Source organism: Panthera leo, chromosome B1, assembly GCF_018350215.1.
Source record: "Panthera leo isolate Ple1 chromosome B1, P.leo_Ple1_pat1.1, whole genome shotgun sequence".
NCBI lineage: Eukaryota > Metazoa > Chordata > Mammalia > Carnivora > Felidae > Panthera > Panthera leo.
In genome coordinates this window covers 170,804,374-170,821,231 of record NC_056682.1, presented here as the reverse complement: position 1 = coordinate 170,821,231, position 16,858 = coordinate 170,804,374, and the positions used below count along the sequence as shown (strand labels likewise).

Below are 16,858 nucleotides of genomic sequence, written 5' to 3'. Positions count from 1 at the left end.
CTTTGTGAACATTTTGTAATGGTGTGTTTATTTCATAAGTAGCTAAAAGACAGGAGAAAGAATTATTACTGTGTGACACAAAAATCCGTATTTTTTTTTAAGTTTATGTTTTTAGTAAGCTCTACACCCAACGTGGAGCTCGAACCCACAAGCTCCACGTTCAAGACATCAAGAGTTGCACATTCTTCCGGCTGAGCCAGCCAGTGCCCCCCAATCCCTTTTTCTATCTTTCTATTTCCCCTGAGGGTTCCTCCCTTGCCTGCTCTCCACCCCCACTTCTCCAAGCATTTTGCCACATCTAGTTCATCTTAGCTCACATGGAAAAAATAAGCTCTGTAATTATTTTTTTTTTTCTGTCAGATTTACAAATGGGGAAGTTTTGGGGCACCAGGGTGACTCGGTTAAGCATCTGCCTTCAGCTCAGATCATGATCTCATGGTTCATGAATTTGAGTCCCACATCGGGCTGTCTGCTGTCTGCAGAGCCTGCTTCAGATCCTCTGTCCCCCTCTCTCTTGCCCCTCCTCTGCTCTCTCTCTCTCTCTCAAAAATAAAAACTTAAAACAACAGCAACAAAAAACAAAACAAATGGGGAAGTGTAAGTCTAAAAAAAAGTCATTTACTGAGGCTTATGGGCTATATTAGGGACTCAAGCCTAAAAACCATTTCTTTTATAGTAATAAAGATACACTTTTATTTTTACTGAAACACTGAGAAAATTTGTAATATACACAATAGTTAACTCCTACATTTAGTAACTGCTTCTTTTGATTGTAGCGGGACCCATCTGAGGCAGTGTCTGTGAAAGATGTTTTGGCCCGTGCTGCAGCAAAGGGTCTACTGGATGGAATTGAGTTGGGTAAAGCTTCAAAACGGGAGAAGAAGAAGAAGAAATCAAAAATACCATTGTCAAGAGCCCCCACCAATGATAGTAATGACATCCAAATGAAAATTGCTGAATTCCTGAATCGAGAAAGTAATGCAAATGCTAATCGGTCAGAGACATTAGCAACAAAAACATCTCTTCCACAGAAAAATACAACTACAGCTGGTTCTTCCTCGCAAGTCAGAAAACCCAACAAGCCCACCAGCAATCCTTTAGTGCCTACATTTATGAAGAACACAGCTCAACCCAGACCGTATGAACGGCAGACAAACTTCGTAAGATCTCGCCCAGAAGACAGAGTGATGGCACTGAAACCTGTAGAGATTGTTTTGCCTCCAGTAATGTTGCCATTTTCAGGTTCCCAAGGGATCAAATCTCAGATACCAACTCAACATTTTTACTATCGTTGGGTTGGACCCAAGACTGTCATGCCCAACTACTTTCCCTCACCATCAATATCCAGAAGAGGGGAAAAGCCTAGAGAAAACTTACCTTCCTCCCTACTCAGGCATCCTCGGCCATGGCTTTGACCATCTTGTGTTTTTTACAGGGGTCAAGAGCAGTTCATATTTTTTCAAAGTCTGATATTTCTCTGAGGTTAGCCATCCCTATACAAGATACTCATCCTTTTGGCCACTTAGTATCTTCTAAAGGTGCTGTTAACTTCAGGAGAATTAAGACAAGTGAGAAATAACAATGTAGGCACTTCAACAAAAGCAGAATTCCTACATTTCAACAGCTCAGTGCTGATCTGTTCTAGAATGTCCAGCTTAGACTCAGGATCAGCTGTTAGAACTTGTATCCCTCTTGTTAACTTTCAGTCTGGACTCAGGACACCAGTTTTAAGAGAAAGCTGCAACAATTTTTCCTGACGGGAAACACTGCCTTATAACAGACTTGAGGTGGTTTACTAGAGTGTAGATACGGAAAAGACGCTGGCCTCTCACACTGACTTTATGTTGCTTTTTCAGTATCCACCTGCGGTTTGACATTTTCAATTGCTATGGAGGTTGATTTTTTTCTTAAATATCAAAATATTCTTTAAACGGGGCGGGGGGGGGGGGTGTCATGAGTTTTTGTGATGTGATTGAGTAGGAAGAACAGGAGGTTCCGAAGTTCCAGGTGTGCATAGTTCAGAAGTATGTTAACAGAGCAAAAACGGTTTCTCATCGAAAGAGCTTCTGGGATCCTGAGCAGACTGAACACAATCAGCTATCCCTTCTGCCAAATATGGTTGTGAAAAAGTGACTGTACACAAATTTCCATCCAAATAGTAATAATTCTGAGGAAGAGGCAAAACTGTTGACTACAAGTGACACCTGTTATTGAAGAAATCCATAAAAATGTCTGATTCTGTTCAAAGATCAGGTGAAATGCTAAAATCTACAAGTCATTTCAAATGGTACACGGTAATCAAACTGGTAAATCATCTCTGATGCACAACTAAAATATATTGTAGCACTAGGTTAATTATATTAAAAGTCAATTCATCTTGAATGTATCATCCATTGCCTACCAAGAATTGGTATGATTATCATTTTGGGGTCTATTGATTTTTTTTTTTTCATCATGGAAACAGAAATTGTTTGACATTTAATCAAGTAAGTTACAACTATGAAACCTATTGTTTAAAAACATGTTCATAGACACAACGTTTGAATATAAAGTTCTATTTTCAGAATCTAGTCGTGTTGAACAGTGTTATGTAAATTCCTAAATGTTCAATTCAGGTGGCATGATTTCAGTAGATTATTATCTTCTTCAAGATGAATTTTTAGGTCTATCTCAGCCTAATACCCTATCCTTTATTTTCTCACTTGAAGTGAGGCTAAACAAAATGGCGAATTTCATTTTATTGGTAATAAATCTTTATTTTAGCTAAAAATTTACATAGAATGTGTCAACGAAGAAAGGGAACAAGCCTTCGTATACTTGGAAATTTAAATCCTCAAAGAATTCTCAATTATGACTCTCAGCAGGTCCAGAAGTGTTTTAAATGCTCAGCTTATTTTACTGACTGCAAAAATAAAAAACGATAGATTTCTTTGTTCCGGATATGGTGTCTCTCCTCTTGCTCTGGCTTAGAGCACTCCGTGCCCTGAGGGACTAGTGCAGCTGCCGTGAACTTTGTTGGGTGAAGAGCTGGAGTGTTTTCCAGGGAATCGCTCATTCCCCCTGTGCTCTGCCCCTGCCCCAAGCTGCAAAGGATGCCACTGTCCACGAGTAGCAGGTCTCAGACCCTTATTTTCTGTGATGTTCTGAAAAGGAAACTCTCACTGTGAAGGAATAGTTCAGGCTATTTTCTGAGAAGCTTGTGATTCGTGTCGCATCACAATGTAAGCCACTTATTTTCAGTATCTTACCTAACACGCTTGTCACTGTTCTCTTCAGAAATATATGGAGATTCTGAATGGTTCATTAAGCCTGTAGTTTTCTTGAGAGTCTTCTGAGAAGGGCGTGATCAATTATTTAAGTACTTTTGTGGAGTAAAAAGGGAAAAATACTTTGGATAAAGACAACATGAGCGATTGAGTGAAGGAGAATATTGATTACACGGACATTTTTCTTTCTTGAGCTTCTTACAGGGAAGTGCTGCAAAAATCTAAAATATATTTGCTGGTGTTTAGATTCTCCAATAGCAAATTTTATCTGAAATTACTTACCACTAGTATAATACCTGAAACCGAAATGAAATTTCGTTCCTTCAGAGTAACTGCCTTTGATAGAGTGAAAGAGAAACTATGGGGCGGAAACGTAAGAGGAACCAGAAAAATGGGTACATACTCTACATTCTGCTTCTCTTCCATGTCTGACAGTTGAACTAGCCCAGATTCAACTGGTTTTTCTGGCTACCTTTGCTTTTGGATTTAGTGCCTGTGCAACTTTATTCTTCATTCTTTGACGTCAGATTCTTAAAGGATATGAAAGATAGACTTTCTTAACACTAGACTGCTTACCCAGGCCTTGCGTTGGTGACTCAGGATGCCAGCGGTCCTTCCTGGTCACCAGATAAGAGCAGTGTGATGAATTAATTACTCAGAATTTAAAGTTACTTTCTAGTTCTTAACCAGGTGGAAACCTGCAATAGCAAAGCAGAATAATTTGAAAACAAAATGAGTAGCGTGGCAACACTGAACTTGTATTTCCATTCCTGGATCTATAGGACTGAGATGTCAGATAAATGAGCCAGACGTTTTATGCAGCTAAGTTTATTCTCACAACATATTACATTTAAATGTGTCAAAGTGGTCAACAGCAAACGGGGCCGAAAGCAAAACCAAACGTTCTTTCAGGATAAACAAGCCGCTTTGGATGGCAGGGAGTGCTCTCACTGATCGGGTGTGAGTGGAATCTTTTCTCTGAAGCTGAAACAAATTGAACTTCATTTTACTGGCTGTATAACACACACGTCATCTGGGTATTAGGTTAAGGAAGCCTGGCAAACTAGAGAGCTAATGGTTTTACTGGCTACATTGTGCTCGTCTCAGAGAGATGTTTTTCATGTTGTTTGTGAAATCTTGAATCTGTGTTGCAATGCTTAATGAAATGCGTGTGTCATACGAGAAAAGGAGGAAAGATTTAGGGCTTTCGAGTAGGTGACCTTGTGTGGAATCACCTTACCAATCTCTACTCCGTCCTGAGATCGGAGTGGCTCTTTGACAAAGTAGCGGTGCCAACAGTTTCTCACCAGGAACGAATTTTAGTGGAGATGGGTCTAATGTCCCCTCATGCAGTCAGACAGACACGAACGAAAAACAGTGGTCCTAATTAGCTACGGGTGGTCTTCTATCCAGGTGAACAGAGGGCTTGTGGGCACGTGTCTGTCGCCTAGAGGAGATGACAGGTGTTGGGAAGGACATAAACACACAGCCCCAAGCGGTGCTTTAGGTTTGCCACAGGCGTGTTGGCTCTTCCCCTTGAGGCTGCCAAGAGGCGCATATATGAGGTGGCCAGTCTGCGTCTATCTAGCTGCTTTTAAAAAATAAAAGGAACTTTAAGCATGTTGCCATTTCTTCTACATAGTCCAATAAAAATGTGTCTACAAATCGTTACAAAACCACCTTTTCGGCAACGTATAGTTCACTGAGATTACTTAGGCCTGGATACCTTGTGAGATACTGTCCAGTAAAGAGAATACATTAACACGATAATGCAGTATATTTCAGTAAAAATAGAATAAATAAAATAAAAATATCTTAAGCTGTATTTAACAGGTTAATTAAAAAAATGATAAGACATACAAGGCATAGTGAACATGGCTGCCTGTTTACCGAGTCACAGATATAAAGAATGCATAGATAACTGAATGTCACCACAATATCAGGTAAAACACGGCATCCGCACACAGGAAAATACACACATACTTTCATACATACTTTTTGGCCATGGCAGAAAGTGTCTGAACGTACTGTTTAACATAATCAATTTTACAAAATTAATTGCATTTAGTATGCAAAGCTATTTTCAAAACAAAATATCTGCAGTAAAGTTTTCAATATGTAAAGGCTATCGTTCGTCTTAATGCATCCTATAATTGCATATATAAATCAGTTTGCTACTTAAAGCTAGCTCAGTATTCTTGATCCTGAAAACAAACAAATGTATGCCTTAGAAAATGAACGGTGGGTTCGGGTAGAGATTTCCAATATAAAAGTGGATGACCTGTTCAGAATTTTTATCACACTAAAACCTTTCATTGTGGAGCTCGAGATGAAACCTCATCATGATTGAATTTTGAACAGCTTTTCAAAGGGCACAGTAAGGACTTTCTTAATGCAATAATTTCTTATGATGGCACTGGTTACTTCAGACAGAGTAGCATATAGGCTGGTGAGAAGTAGAATTCATTTCTAGAGTGGCATCATTTTGGTCATAACACCAGGATGCTAGCAAACAGTTCCAGAGTTCTGAGGGAATAGCAGAAGGCCACCTGCTCCATCGTGTTCTCTGGTGGCTAAGTACCGTGAGTTAGGAATGTGTCTATCACAAGTAACATCATCTCTGGAAAACCTTGTAAGTTGAACAGGCCGTACAGCGTGTAGAATCCTGTCCTCTACAACACATTTGAGGCACACTGCAGGAAAACAGTCCTGGACTGAGAGAGGGCGATGGTTTTATGATTAATATCACTGCGTGAGTAATTGGGACATATTTCCCGCCTTCTACAGGGAATTCTAAGATTTCCTGACAATAACTAGATACACCCAGAGTAATTTTGGAAAGACTCTTCCTCACCGATGTAAAAGCAGCATAACTTATAACAGAGTTGGGAAGTGTGGGCTTTTGTCCCGGCTCTCTCACAAACTTTCGAGAGATCTTAGGCAAGGTGATTGAGCCTCTTGGTACTTTATATTTTTATTTCTCAGATGTGTTTGGTACCTTTCCCTACCTTGTAAGGCTCAAATGTGATAAGAATGTGGAAACCATTGACAAGTAAGTACACAGCAGTGGGTAAATAAAGTGCTCCTTTTAAAACTGGATGTTCTTAACGCATTAATTTTGACATTAAGAAGCAAATAAGACTAATATTTAGATTGGTCTCCTTAGCAACTTCCTTTTAAAACAACAATGTCAACAAGAGTCTAAATCTGAGTATCTTTGTAAGTACATGAGAAACGTGAAGCAGGAAACTGCTATTTTGGGGAAACTTGTTAAGCAGTCCGTTGTTGCTATGTTTATTTTGCTCTGATATGAAATTTTTAAATCTTGAAAAAATGGAAAAGATATAAATTTAAAAATATATCTAGTAAAGTCCAACAAATCCCAATATTAAATACATAAATTCAAAAGGTTCAATTTAATGTAATTTGTTGCCATGGACAATACATGATGGACAGACAGCTTTCTGGGCAAAAAGCATTAGGGTAAGACTGAGCTAGATACAGAATCCTAGTGGGTTTCACTAGGAGGCGGACTAACAAAATAATGTGGTGGTGGAGATCCAAAATATAAATGACATTTCCTCAACTCCAAATTGCATATCGGCTAATTAACAAACTAAGGATAAAAGGCGTACGAGGAAGATTTCATTTTAATGTTTATGTAGAGAATGGCCAGAGTGAACTATAATTCTCTAGCTGCATTGTACAATATAAGGCAGAAGTTTGAAACATGTCCTACCCGAAATGCATTAGGATTTTCTTAAATCTTTCTTGTTTTTAATAATCAGTTTGAAAACCGTCTAGAAAGAAAGGCCCTTTTTTGTTCAATTTTAATTTCTCAAATTTGATTTGTTTTTCAATTTTCAAGTTTCACTTTTTCCCCAACATCCCACAAAACAGCTGCAGACATGAAATGGTGTCCATGTGTCAAAGGGCTTGTCAAGGAAAGCTGCCGGTTGGTTTCTGTACTGATGCCAACAGCCAATTCTGTCAACCCAAAGGTTCAATTTCATGAAAGACTGCAACAAAAACCCATCATCCTAGTTTTACAGCAATTCAATGGTATCTGGTACGCAGTGGCTACTCCAATGTTGGCAACAGGGCCAAGTGCTGCAGGACTTAAACATTGCTTGTGACAGATCCAGTCAAGAAGACAGTGAAACTAACTCAGGCGTCATTCACTCCAAGGACTCAGCGTTAGTTCACTAGGAGGGGTGTGGCCACATTCTTCTCCGTGTGTGTGAAGTTAATGTTCACGATATTTACAATAAGAAAAAGACCTTCCACTGCTCATGATGTATCTGACTGATAGCAAAAAAAATTAGTCATGCTTCTTTTCATATCACATGATGGTGGCAAGACGAGAGAACATGCTTGTCTAACACTGTTTGGTTAAGGATAAATTCTCTGAAGACAAAGCATCAGCAACTGAATGGAAGGCCAGATATCAGTTCATCTTCTTTAGTGTAGCTATTCAATCTTCAGGTAAATATTACAGAATCCTGTAGCATATGCAGCTATGGCATTTCTGTGACAGGGCGTTTCTGTTTCAAAGTGTCAATGAGGGATAAGACCCCTCGTTTTACATTGGTTGTGACTCTTCTGGTCACTGAGTCTGCTGGCGGAGGAGGTGGTCGAACTTTCTGTGAAGGCGGCCTGGCTACCAAGCACTTCTGGTATCGTAACTGAAATAAAACAAAAATGTTTTATGGTCGTTAATGGTGTATCATCCTTTCTTGTTTAATTTATGATTTGATGACTTAATGCATCACCCAATACATTTACTTGCAAAACTTAACGACCTAGCTCCTACGCATTAATCCAAGAGTTTTTCTTTTTTTCCCCTTTTTAAAAAGTATTTATTTTGAGAGAATGTGTGCGTGAGAGCGCGGGAGGGGCAGAGAGGGAGAGAGAGAATCCCAAGCAGACTTGCACTGTCAGTGCAGAGCCCAAGGCAGAGCTCCATCTCATGAACCATGAGATCGTGACCTGAGCTGAAATCAAGGGTCGGACACTTAACCAACTGAGCCACCCAGGGGCCCTAAGTTTATTCTGTTTCCTTAATGTGGGTATTTTAAGGGTTCTTATGATCATTAGGCTCAGCAAAAGTGTTGTGGCTTTTGCCATCCTTTTCTTCCACCCATCTCCACCCTCTACTTGTTCTCTTTATGGATTGGCTGCAATTAATATGCCGAACAGTCGAAGAGCTAATGAAAAGGAAGAGGACTGGGAGAGACAGTATTAGGGTTTTGTCGGAGACACGTACATCTTTGTACGTGAGGTAAGTGCTCATGGCTACCTGGGAGACAACATGGGAGAAAGGGCACAGTTTGAATCTAGGTTCTACCATTTATGGGAACTGTGTGACCCAAGCAAGTTACTCAATCTCTGAGCCTTAGTTTCTTCAATGTAAAATGGCAGAAGACTGGGATCTTTACAGAGGGTGTTATGATTAGGGAATACTTGCTGCATGCTGAAAACAGGCCTACCAATGCAGGAGGCATTCACAAATGTTTGTTCCCCTTCCTGTTTCCTGCTTTAATAAAAAAGAATGATGTATAAAGATTTTAGGACACGTTTTATCCACGAGTCTAAATCCTAATGGATTTAAAAATTTTAAGTAATCTCTACACCCCATGTGGGGCTCGAACTCACAACCCCAAGATCGAGAGTCACATGCTCCAACGACTGAGCGAGCCAGGCGCCCCTAAATCCCAATGGATTTTAAAGTATCCATTAGCACTGCTGGCACCGTAGATAGTTTCTCTCCTTCCGAAATATAACACAGTCCACCTAGTTTTCTATTAATGAAAAGTAATTCTTCAAAATTAGATAAGAAGGTTAAAATTTACAAATATGTTTTTTCCTAATCTAAGCACTTGAAAATAATTCCATGGCTGATTTTTAAAAAGCTACTTAAATATTAATAGGTTCTTTGGTACAGTGTGAAACAGGCTGATGTCTCCCCATGGGAAGCATAAACTATCCACAGCAGAACTCCGAGTCACAAAGCCCAAAGGCCACAGAACCAGCCCCTTCAACCCCATCATACGACAAACGATTTACCAAATCTCCTCTGTGTAAGGTATCTTGCCAGGTCTGCAACGCAACCCAAACCGTACACTTCCAAAGCACAGATTTATACACGGGCAGGTGTGCAACACGGTACACTGGACCGGAAATCTCTAACATTGCGTAAGTCCAGTGTGAATCAAAATCGCACCTGATGGATTTCATTGAGGCTTCCTCTCTCATTCTAAATTTCACCACAACATCTTCAGCTGGGCCTATGCCACTCAGCTGCAAAATATGCCTAAAAATTAGGTGGATTCAAAAGAATGTGTTTACAATACAGATATTTCAGGTGACAGAAATTCACGTGTAGAGATTTCGGATGGAGAATCATGCAGATTTAATTCAAGAGGAAAGCCGTGGAGTTAGAAATGCTGGACTCTGAGCGTAAAGAAGAGGCCGATGTCATCAGTATGACTCATGCTGGGTTGGCTGAGCCACTTGAGCTGGCTGCCCTGTTAGAATTAAAATTATAAGCACATGAATAAAAATTGTTCCTAAGACAGAAAATAAGTCTGGGAATCAGACGACAAACTGTAACCAGTGATAAAGCTAATTATTTAATTGTCACCAGCATTTAAAATGTACAATTATGGCTGACAGCCATTCATTTTATGACTAAAACCATCTGTTATGATCCCTTTTCAATTTCAGGAAATAACTAAATAGTCATCCTCCATTTTTGCTTGACTGAATGCTTTCATTTTCTATTGTCTCCTTCATCCCATCTCGGGCTCTTGTGCTGGGTCAGAGATGCGTCGTGACTCCTCCACCAGCTCTGCCCCCACCACCCCCACCCACCCTGCCCCTTCACATGCAGGCAGATCTGAATTAGCATCTGGCTCCGCAGTACTTGAGGGGAAAATGCACCTCTGACAAAGGACTGTGGGAAGAAGGATGCCAGATCATGAGCACACAGCACTAGCTCTTACCCTCCCTCTTCCCTCCGTCCCTCTCCATTCAAAGGTGCCTTTTAAGGGAAAAGTCAGCAGACTCCCTTTCCTCGTGACTCATCATTGCCAACTACAGCCCACCTCATCCTTTCCCTTCATTCTTAACCTTAGTGATGTACTGTATGTAGAAAAACAGAGAACTCTCCCAACCTCCATGCCACCTGTCACTCTTGGATTCTTAGCATCTGACTAGTCTCAAAGTCACTGCGACCCAATCAGGAGGCCAAACCCCAACCCTAGGTTCTTAATCTACCAACAAGACCTCGCCCCAACTCTTTATATGACCCTCATTTCAATCCACCTTCACCAGCTCATTTCCCTCAGCGGAAAAAATGTGCAAATCTCCCCTTGCCCCGCCCATCATAAAACAAGCAGCAAACCCCCTTACTGTTGCGCTACCCCTTTCCTGTCAGACTTTGATCTATTTTAAGGCCTCCACTTCTTTTTCCTCCAGGTCACTTTTCAGTCTAGTGTGGTCTTATACTTCTAGTTAGAGCATCTTTTACACTGCAACTGAATTTTGGCTTATGTGTCTCCTCATATACTTAAGCTCTGTAATGTAAGGCTCATCTCTCAGCCCTACTGGAACTTCCCAGAGTCCAGCCCACAAATGGTGGATTGAATTAAATGAAGAACAGGTGCTTCAAGTTCACCATTCCTCATCCCCAGCCAGGCAATTCTCTACAACATCCCAAGTCGTCTACTCCTGCTTGTTCTCCTGGTTTAGACCCTCTGACACCCTCATGTGACCAGTAAAATGGCTTCTTGGCTGATCTCTCCACCTCAACCTTATCCTCTCAACCCATCCTCTAACTTTGGTGGGTTTTGTTTTTGTTTTGAGTTTGCTTTTAAAACCTAATACCAATTCATCTCTCTTGCTTAATAATCTTTGCTGAAGATAAACACATTGCCATGATATCACAGGCTTTTTATCATACAGACCTGACCTCCTTTACTTGATTCCAGCAACCGAACCTGCTGTTGCTAAGAATCACCATCCACCTCAGGTTTTGGTGCCTACATTCATACTGTTCCCTCAAATTTTCTAGAACTTTTTCAGCGTCCAGCACAATAGGTGCTCAAAGGATATTTGCAGAATGAATGATGTGGTGTTTTTGTTTGATATCATATACATGGTGCAAAGAGAACTGGCTGTGTCACCTCAAAAACTCGGGGTTGCGGGGCACCTACTTGGCTCAGTCAGTTGAGCGTCCGACTTCGGCTCAGGTCATGATCTCCCAGTTGGTGTGTTCGAGCCCCACTTTGGGCTCTGTGCTGACAGCTCAGAGCCTGGAGCCTACTTTGGATTCTGTGTCTCCCTCTCTCTCTGCCCTTCCCTGCTTGCACTCTTTCTCTCAAAAATAAATAAACATTAAAAAACAAACAAAAAAAACCCCCAAAACTTGGGGTTGAACACAGGCTTTGTCTTGTCAACTCTGTGCCCTGAGGCCCGCTCTTTCTTCTGAGCCTCTGTTCTGTCATAAAGAAAACAGAACAACTACCTTACAAATGGCTGTTTTAAGGATTAAGTTCACAGATATAAATGAAATAAAATATGTAAGAACAGTGGGCTTAAACCAACTATCTGAAATAAAAATCATTCAATACACTGCAATTTTTTTAAGTACCAAGTTCATTCTAAATAGCACCAATTCATACATGACCAACATTTCCTGATCACCTATTGAAATTAATTAGAGATCAAGAATTAAGAATTTGTGGCTTTGAAGATCACTGCTTTCAGTGATACTGGAAATCTCCTCAGAACATCGCTCCGCCCAGTCCCGCTTCTTGTAGGCGTCCTGGCCTCTTGAGATGGTAAACCGCTCATCGTGACTGTGTCCACAGGAATGAGGGTGTTATACAGCAAAACATCACTTTAGAGATTAGACATATTTCCCCTTATATTAGTAACTCTGTGCTAATTTACCGCATATGAGACAAGAGCAGTGGTGCGGGAGGTCCAACGGCTCCCTGGCGTGTGACTACTCACCATGCAGGCGGCCTGTACCGCCTCAGACACGTTACCCGCATTAGGCTCGCACCAGAAAACGTGGCACTCGAAACGCTGGTTCCCGGTGTCCATGATGAAGGCAAATGTATGAACATCCTTCCCGACGCCCATGAAGGACAGGAATCGCACGCGGCACTCCACTAAGATTTCCTCTTCATTCTGCAAGACACATTGGTCAGCCCCCACTCTCTCTGTGAAGCCAGGCAACAGTTATAAAATAAACATATTCATTTCTTAGATCATAGAATCAAGACTGGAGTGGCCGTGTAGAGACACTGGTGTTAAAAATACACAGCTCGACTGGATTTAGAAAGGACTGTTTTCCTAGAAAGGCGAGTTTCTAAATATGTCCGCAGCAGCCATCATTGCTATGTGGGCGTCTGACATTTAATCCCGCGCTGAGCTACACTCTCCGTGGCAGGCGTGTTCTGTTGCTGTCGGTCCTCTAGGCTCCAAGCCTGCGTGTTCACTGTGGGTAGGAACCCTGCCATGTATACTATACTTCTTCGGTTTTGCCCATACAGGGCACCCAGTGGCTCAAAACCCATTTGCCCAAGTGAACCCGCTGGAAACCTCAGAGCAACCAAGAGAAAAGGAGCCATGGGATGGCTTTCCATCCAGTTCTCCTTCCCATGCTAAATACCACGTGGAATCATATTTCTATCTAAAACTGTGTATAAAAGCTGCCAAATCACTTTGTTCCCCACAAACCGGTCCCCATATGGTATCCATATGATGCAGTGTAAAGAAATGTTCGGAATTCATTCTTACGAACACCACATCCTTTGCAACAACCATATGTAGTTTGTGAATTAGTAAACACATCCAGAATGTTGACTTCTGGATCATTAACATCTTGACTTACTAAATATTCACTCAGGTGCTATGGAATTCCTTAACAGGCAAATGAAACTAGCCTGAGACGCCATGAAGTTTTCTTGGGAGAGATGATGTTTAGGTTGAGATCCCGGTAAATGTTGAGTAGGCAAAGGCGTGGAGCACAGAAGTGCTTGTAGATGCTGAGGCAGAAAAGGGTATGACATGTTTCAAGACTTAAGGAAATCCAGCCTGGCAGGCTGGAGAGGCAGGCAGGGTCAGTGAGCATCTTACTCCTAACTCCTTTTGAGAAGGTGAATTGGGCTTGAAGGTGACCTCCTAGTGGACAGAATCAGGAGCAGGCCAACAACCTGCGGTCTTTCCGTGGCAGGTGCTTCACGGTGGTGGAACTGAAAAGTGGTAAAGAGTCTGGAGCAGACTGCCTGGATCAAGTCCTGAGCTTGCCACTTCTAGCTGTTGTGACCATGGGCAGTTATTTAACCTCGCTGTGCCTCAGTTTCATCAACCATAAAATTGGGATAATTTGGTTCGAGGCTAATGCTGGCCTCTCTGGATGACCACCGGCCTCTGCTACTATTGACAGAACAAACCAAAGACCCTCCATGACAGAAGCATCTCCTGGGCCCCAACTCCAGACAAATAGCCCAGGTAACCCTGAACCCTGGAGAGCAGCCAAAAAACCACTCCCCATAATGAGTTACTGCTAGCGTCATAGTTACCTCTGGCAAATGATTTTAATCTCTTGGGCCCATGAGGAAGAAAGAATGGGGAACACCAGGACAAGAGCTTCTTGGTTCAGAGGAGAGCAAAGTTATGCAGAGATCCAGACACAAAGGACAAAAAAATTGTTTTATAAATGCAGGCTATTTTAATTACAAGTAAGCATAACTCCCTGGAGGTGAAGCCTTGGCTATGTGTCTAAGTTCCACGGAAGATACTGTATCCAGAGTTTCACTGTAACCCAGACAGACCAACTGCATCTACGATCCTTCTTACCTTTTCACTGATGACAGTCACAGTAGCATCGGCCACATTCATGTTCACTGACGGCCAATCCTCCTTGTTAGATGAGGTCATAAGACTTTCTATGGCATTGTTCAGGGTATCCATTCCTGTGGATGGAACAGATAATTGAAAAAGGTCCTAAAGCCACTTATCACTCTCCAATGTGGGCCCAAATCACCCAGTAACAGCTACACCCAAAGTAATCTTTTTTTTTTTTTTTTTAATAGTTCCAGGAGACATTCTATTTGAGCATTTCATTGCTTGGGGAGGAAAAAAAAAAAAGCCAGCTTTTTCAATAGAAAGGAGGGTCATGAGAGCCTCCAGAGACGTGCAGTGTGTGATGTCCTGTCTAACTGGACCATGGTACTACTTTCTCTCCAAAGATTCCCCAGCCCCAAGTATATAAATAGCACTGAAGCAAATGCTACCTTTTCCTAAGCAAGGAGCCTGGAAAAAAGGAACTGAACAGAAGCCAGCGACAGCCAGAATACTCCGATCTTCCTCCACCTTATTCTGCTACTTGAACAAGGCCAAGTTTGGAAGGCCCTGTACATGAGTAAAATGCACTATACCAGGGGGCCCTTTTGCTGAGTGTTCCCACACCCGTTTTTTTTGTGGCAGTGTGAGGGGGTAGGTCAGATAACAGCTTTATTGAGATACAATTCATCTATAATTCACTCACTTAAAGTGTACAACGCACTAGTTTTTAGTAAATTCACAAAGGTGTGTAATCATCACCACAATGAATTTTAGAACATGTTCATTTCCTCAAAAAGGAACCCTTTACATTTTTGGGGTCACCATCCATTTCTTTCCAGCCCCCTAGTTCTAGGCAATTACTTACTTAATTTAATTTCTATCCCAAGAGATTTGTCTCTTCTGGACATTTCATATACATGGAATCACACAGTATGTGTGATTTGTAACTGGCTTCTTTCATTTAGCATATGGTCTTCGTGGTTCATCCACGTTGTAGCATTTATCAGTACTTCATTCCTTTTATTTTTTTTTTTAGTACTCCATTCCCTTTTTTTTTTTAATTTTTTTTTTAGTACTTCATTCCTTTTTTTTTAAATTTTTTTTTAGTACTTCATTCCTTATTTATTCATTTATTTTTTTTAGTACTTCATTCCTTTTTACTGCCAAATAAAATTCCACTGTATGGCAGCATCACATCTCATGAATCCATTTGTTAGTTGAGGGACATTTGTTTCTACTTTGTGACTATTACGAATGCTGCTACTGTGAATGTGTGTGTGGACAGATGTTTTCATTTCACTTGGGTATGTGCCCAGGAGCAGAACTGCTGAGTCAAACGGTAACTCTGTGAACTCTGGAGGAAGTGCCAGACTGTTTTCCCAAGTGGCTGTACCACCTTACTTTCCCCACCCCCCCCACCCCCAGCAGTGCATGAGGGTTCAGGTTTCTCCACAGCCTTTTCCGCCCAGGAAAAGGGCACATCTCCCCGCCTCCTTTCAGCTCGTATGGCTAAGCAACGAAGTTCTGCCCCCGGGGTGGGAGCTGACTGCCTTGTGTGCTGCTCTTGGATCACACCTTGGAAGGAAAAGCATGAGGGCTCCCTCAGCCCTTTCTCCCCGCCCAGGGGCCAACGAGGACTGAAGCAGAGATGGCCCCAGGGATGGAAGGCCCACTTGAGAAGGGCAGAGCCCTGGCTCATGCATCTCTGGCCTGCTGGGTGCACGAGAACTATGTGTCTGCCTTGTTGAAGTCCTTGTATTCTGGGGACCACATGACGAGCAGCTTATTAGCCTGCCCTCTTTTGCTCTTTTGATTGGGACTGTTCATGTGCTGTGGCTGGTGACAGTGCAAGGGCCTAATTCAAGCCTAGGAAAGGGAGCAGAACAGTAGATCGCACCCGTTGGGGAGGGTGGACACCTCCCCCGAGCTCCCGAACACTTGCACAGTGAAAGGACATAAATGTTTCACATACCGACGGGTTTGTCTACGGGTAACATGCCCAAGTACTGCACGTGGAACTTCTGGACCAGCTCAGTCTTTGGTGTTGGAAAATCTACTACAGGGAACAAAAGCAACAGATCTTTGTCAGTGGTTCCAACGTACACATAAAACACAGCCACCACCTGTGCCACAACAGCCTGTCTCTAGAGGGAGAAGCGGCGCACCTGCTCTGGGAGAACAGCGGGTCTTCTGCTAGATAATGGGGGTCTGTCAATCAAAACCCCATTCAACTTTCATTTCTCAGCAGGGAAGCAGGAACAGTTAGTTCTCAGTGTCTTAAAGCTGCTACTGTCCTTTTCATACATGCTAAATAACAGTTGTTGATGTCCCATTTGTTAGGTGGTTGATGCCCAGAGAGAATTTACTCACAAGGGGCACAGAGACAGGAAAAATAACTAAACAGAATCCCCCCAAATATCAATATATATATTTTTATTTTATTGAGGTATAATTGGCACACAACATTATGTTAGTTTCAGGTGTCTAACACAGTAACTTGATACTTGTATACATTGCAAAACCATTACCATAAGTCTACTTAACATTCATCATCACAGTTACAAAAAAAATTTTTTTCACATCAACCCACATATTTTTAAGCTAGCTGGTTCTTATCCCAGGTTGTACAGGAGTTATAAAATCACTAAAGACAATATTCTTTAATCTTGTCCTTTTTTGTAACAATAAAACTCATCCTGGCCTTTTGTGCCTAACCCTACTGACACAAAATG

At 41.7% G+C, this 16,858-nt stretch overlaps 2 protein-coding genes across 17 annotated transcripts in view; one reads left to right on the top strand and one right to left on the bottom strand.

The window, feature by feature from the left end:
• Nucleotides 1-2,386, top strand: part of NSUN7 (NOP2/Sun RNA methyltransferase family member 7) — a 52,017-nt gene extending 49,631 nt beyond the window's left edge. For 2 of the 3 annotated variants that reach the window (XM_042936531.1, XM_042936530.1), the window contains exon 12: nt 777-2,386. In XM_042936531.1, the coding sequence (XP_042792465.1) occupies nt 777-1,415 (639 nt within the window). In that variant the 3' untranslated portion in view covers nt 1,416-2,386. The remainder of the gene's footprint in view (nt 1-776) is intronic. The other variant, XM_042936532.1, reaches the window with a different exon arrangement.
• Nucleotides 2,387-4,868: 2,482 nt separating this feature from the next.
• APBB2 (amyloid beta precursor protein binding family B member 2) overlaps nt 4,869-16,858 on the bottom strand; it is a 383,377-nt gene continuing 371,387 nt past the window's right edge. For all 14 annotated transcript variants that reach the window (XM_042936518.1, XM_042936521.1, XM_042936515.1 and 11 more), the window contains 4 exons: nt 16,099-16,182; nt 14,139-14,254; nt 12,285-12,464; nt 4,869-7,951 (listed from right to left, as the gene is read on the bottom strand). In XM_042936518.1, the coding sequence (XP_042792452.1) occupies nt 7,784-7,951; nt 12,285-12,464; nt 14,139-14,254; nt 16,099-16,182 (548 nt within the window). In that variant the 3' untranslated portion in view covers nt 4,869-7,783. The remainder of the gene's footprint in view (nt 7,952-12,284; nt 12,465-14,138; nt 14,255-16,098; nt 16,183-16,858) is intronic.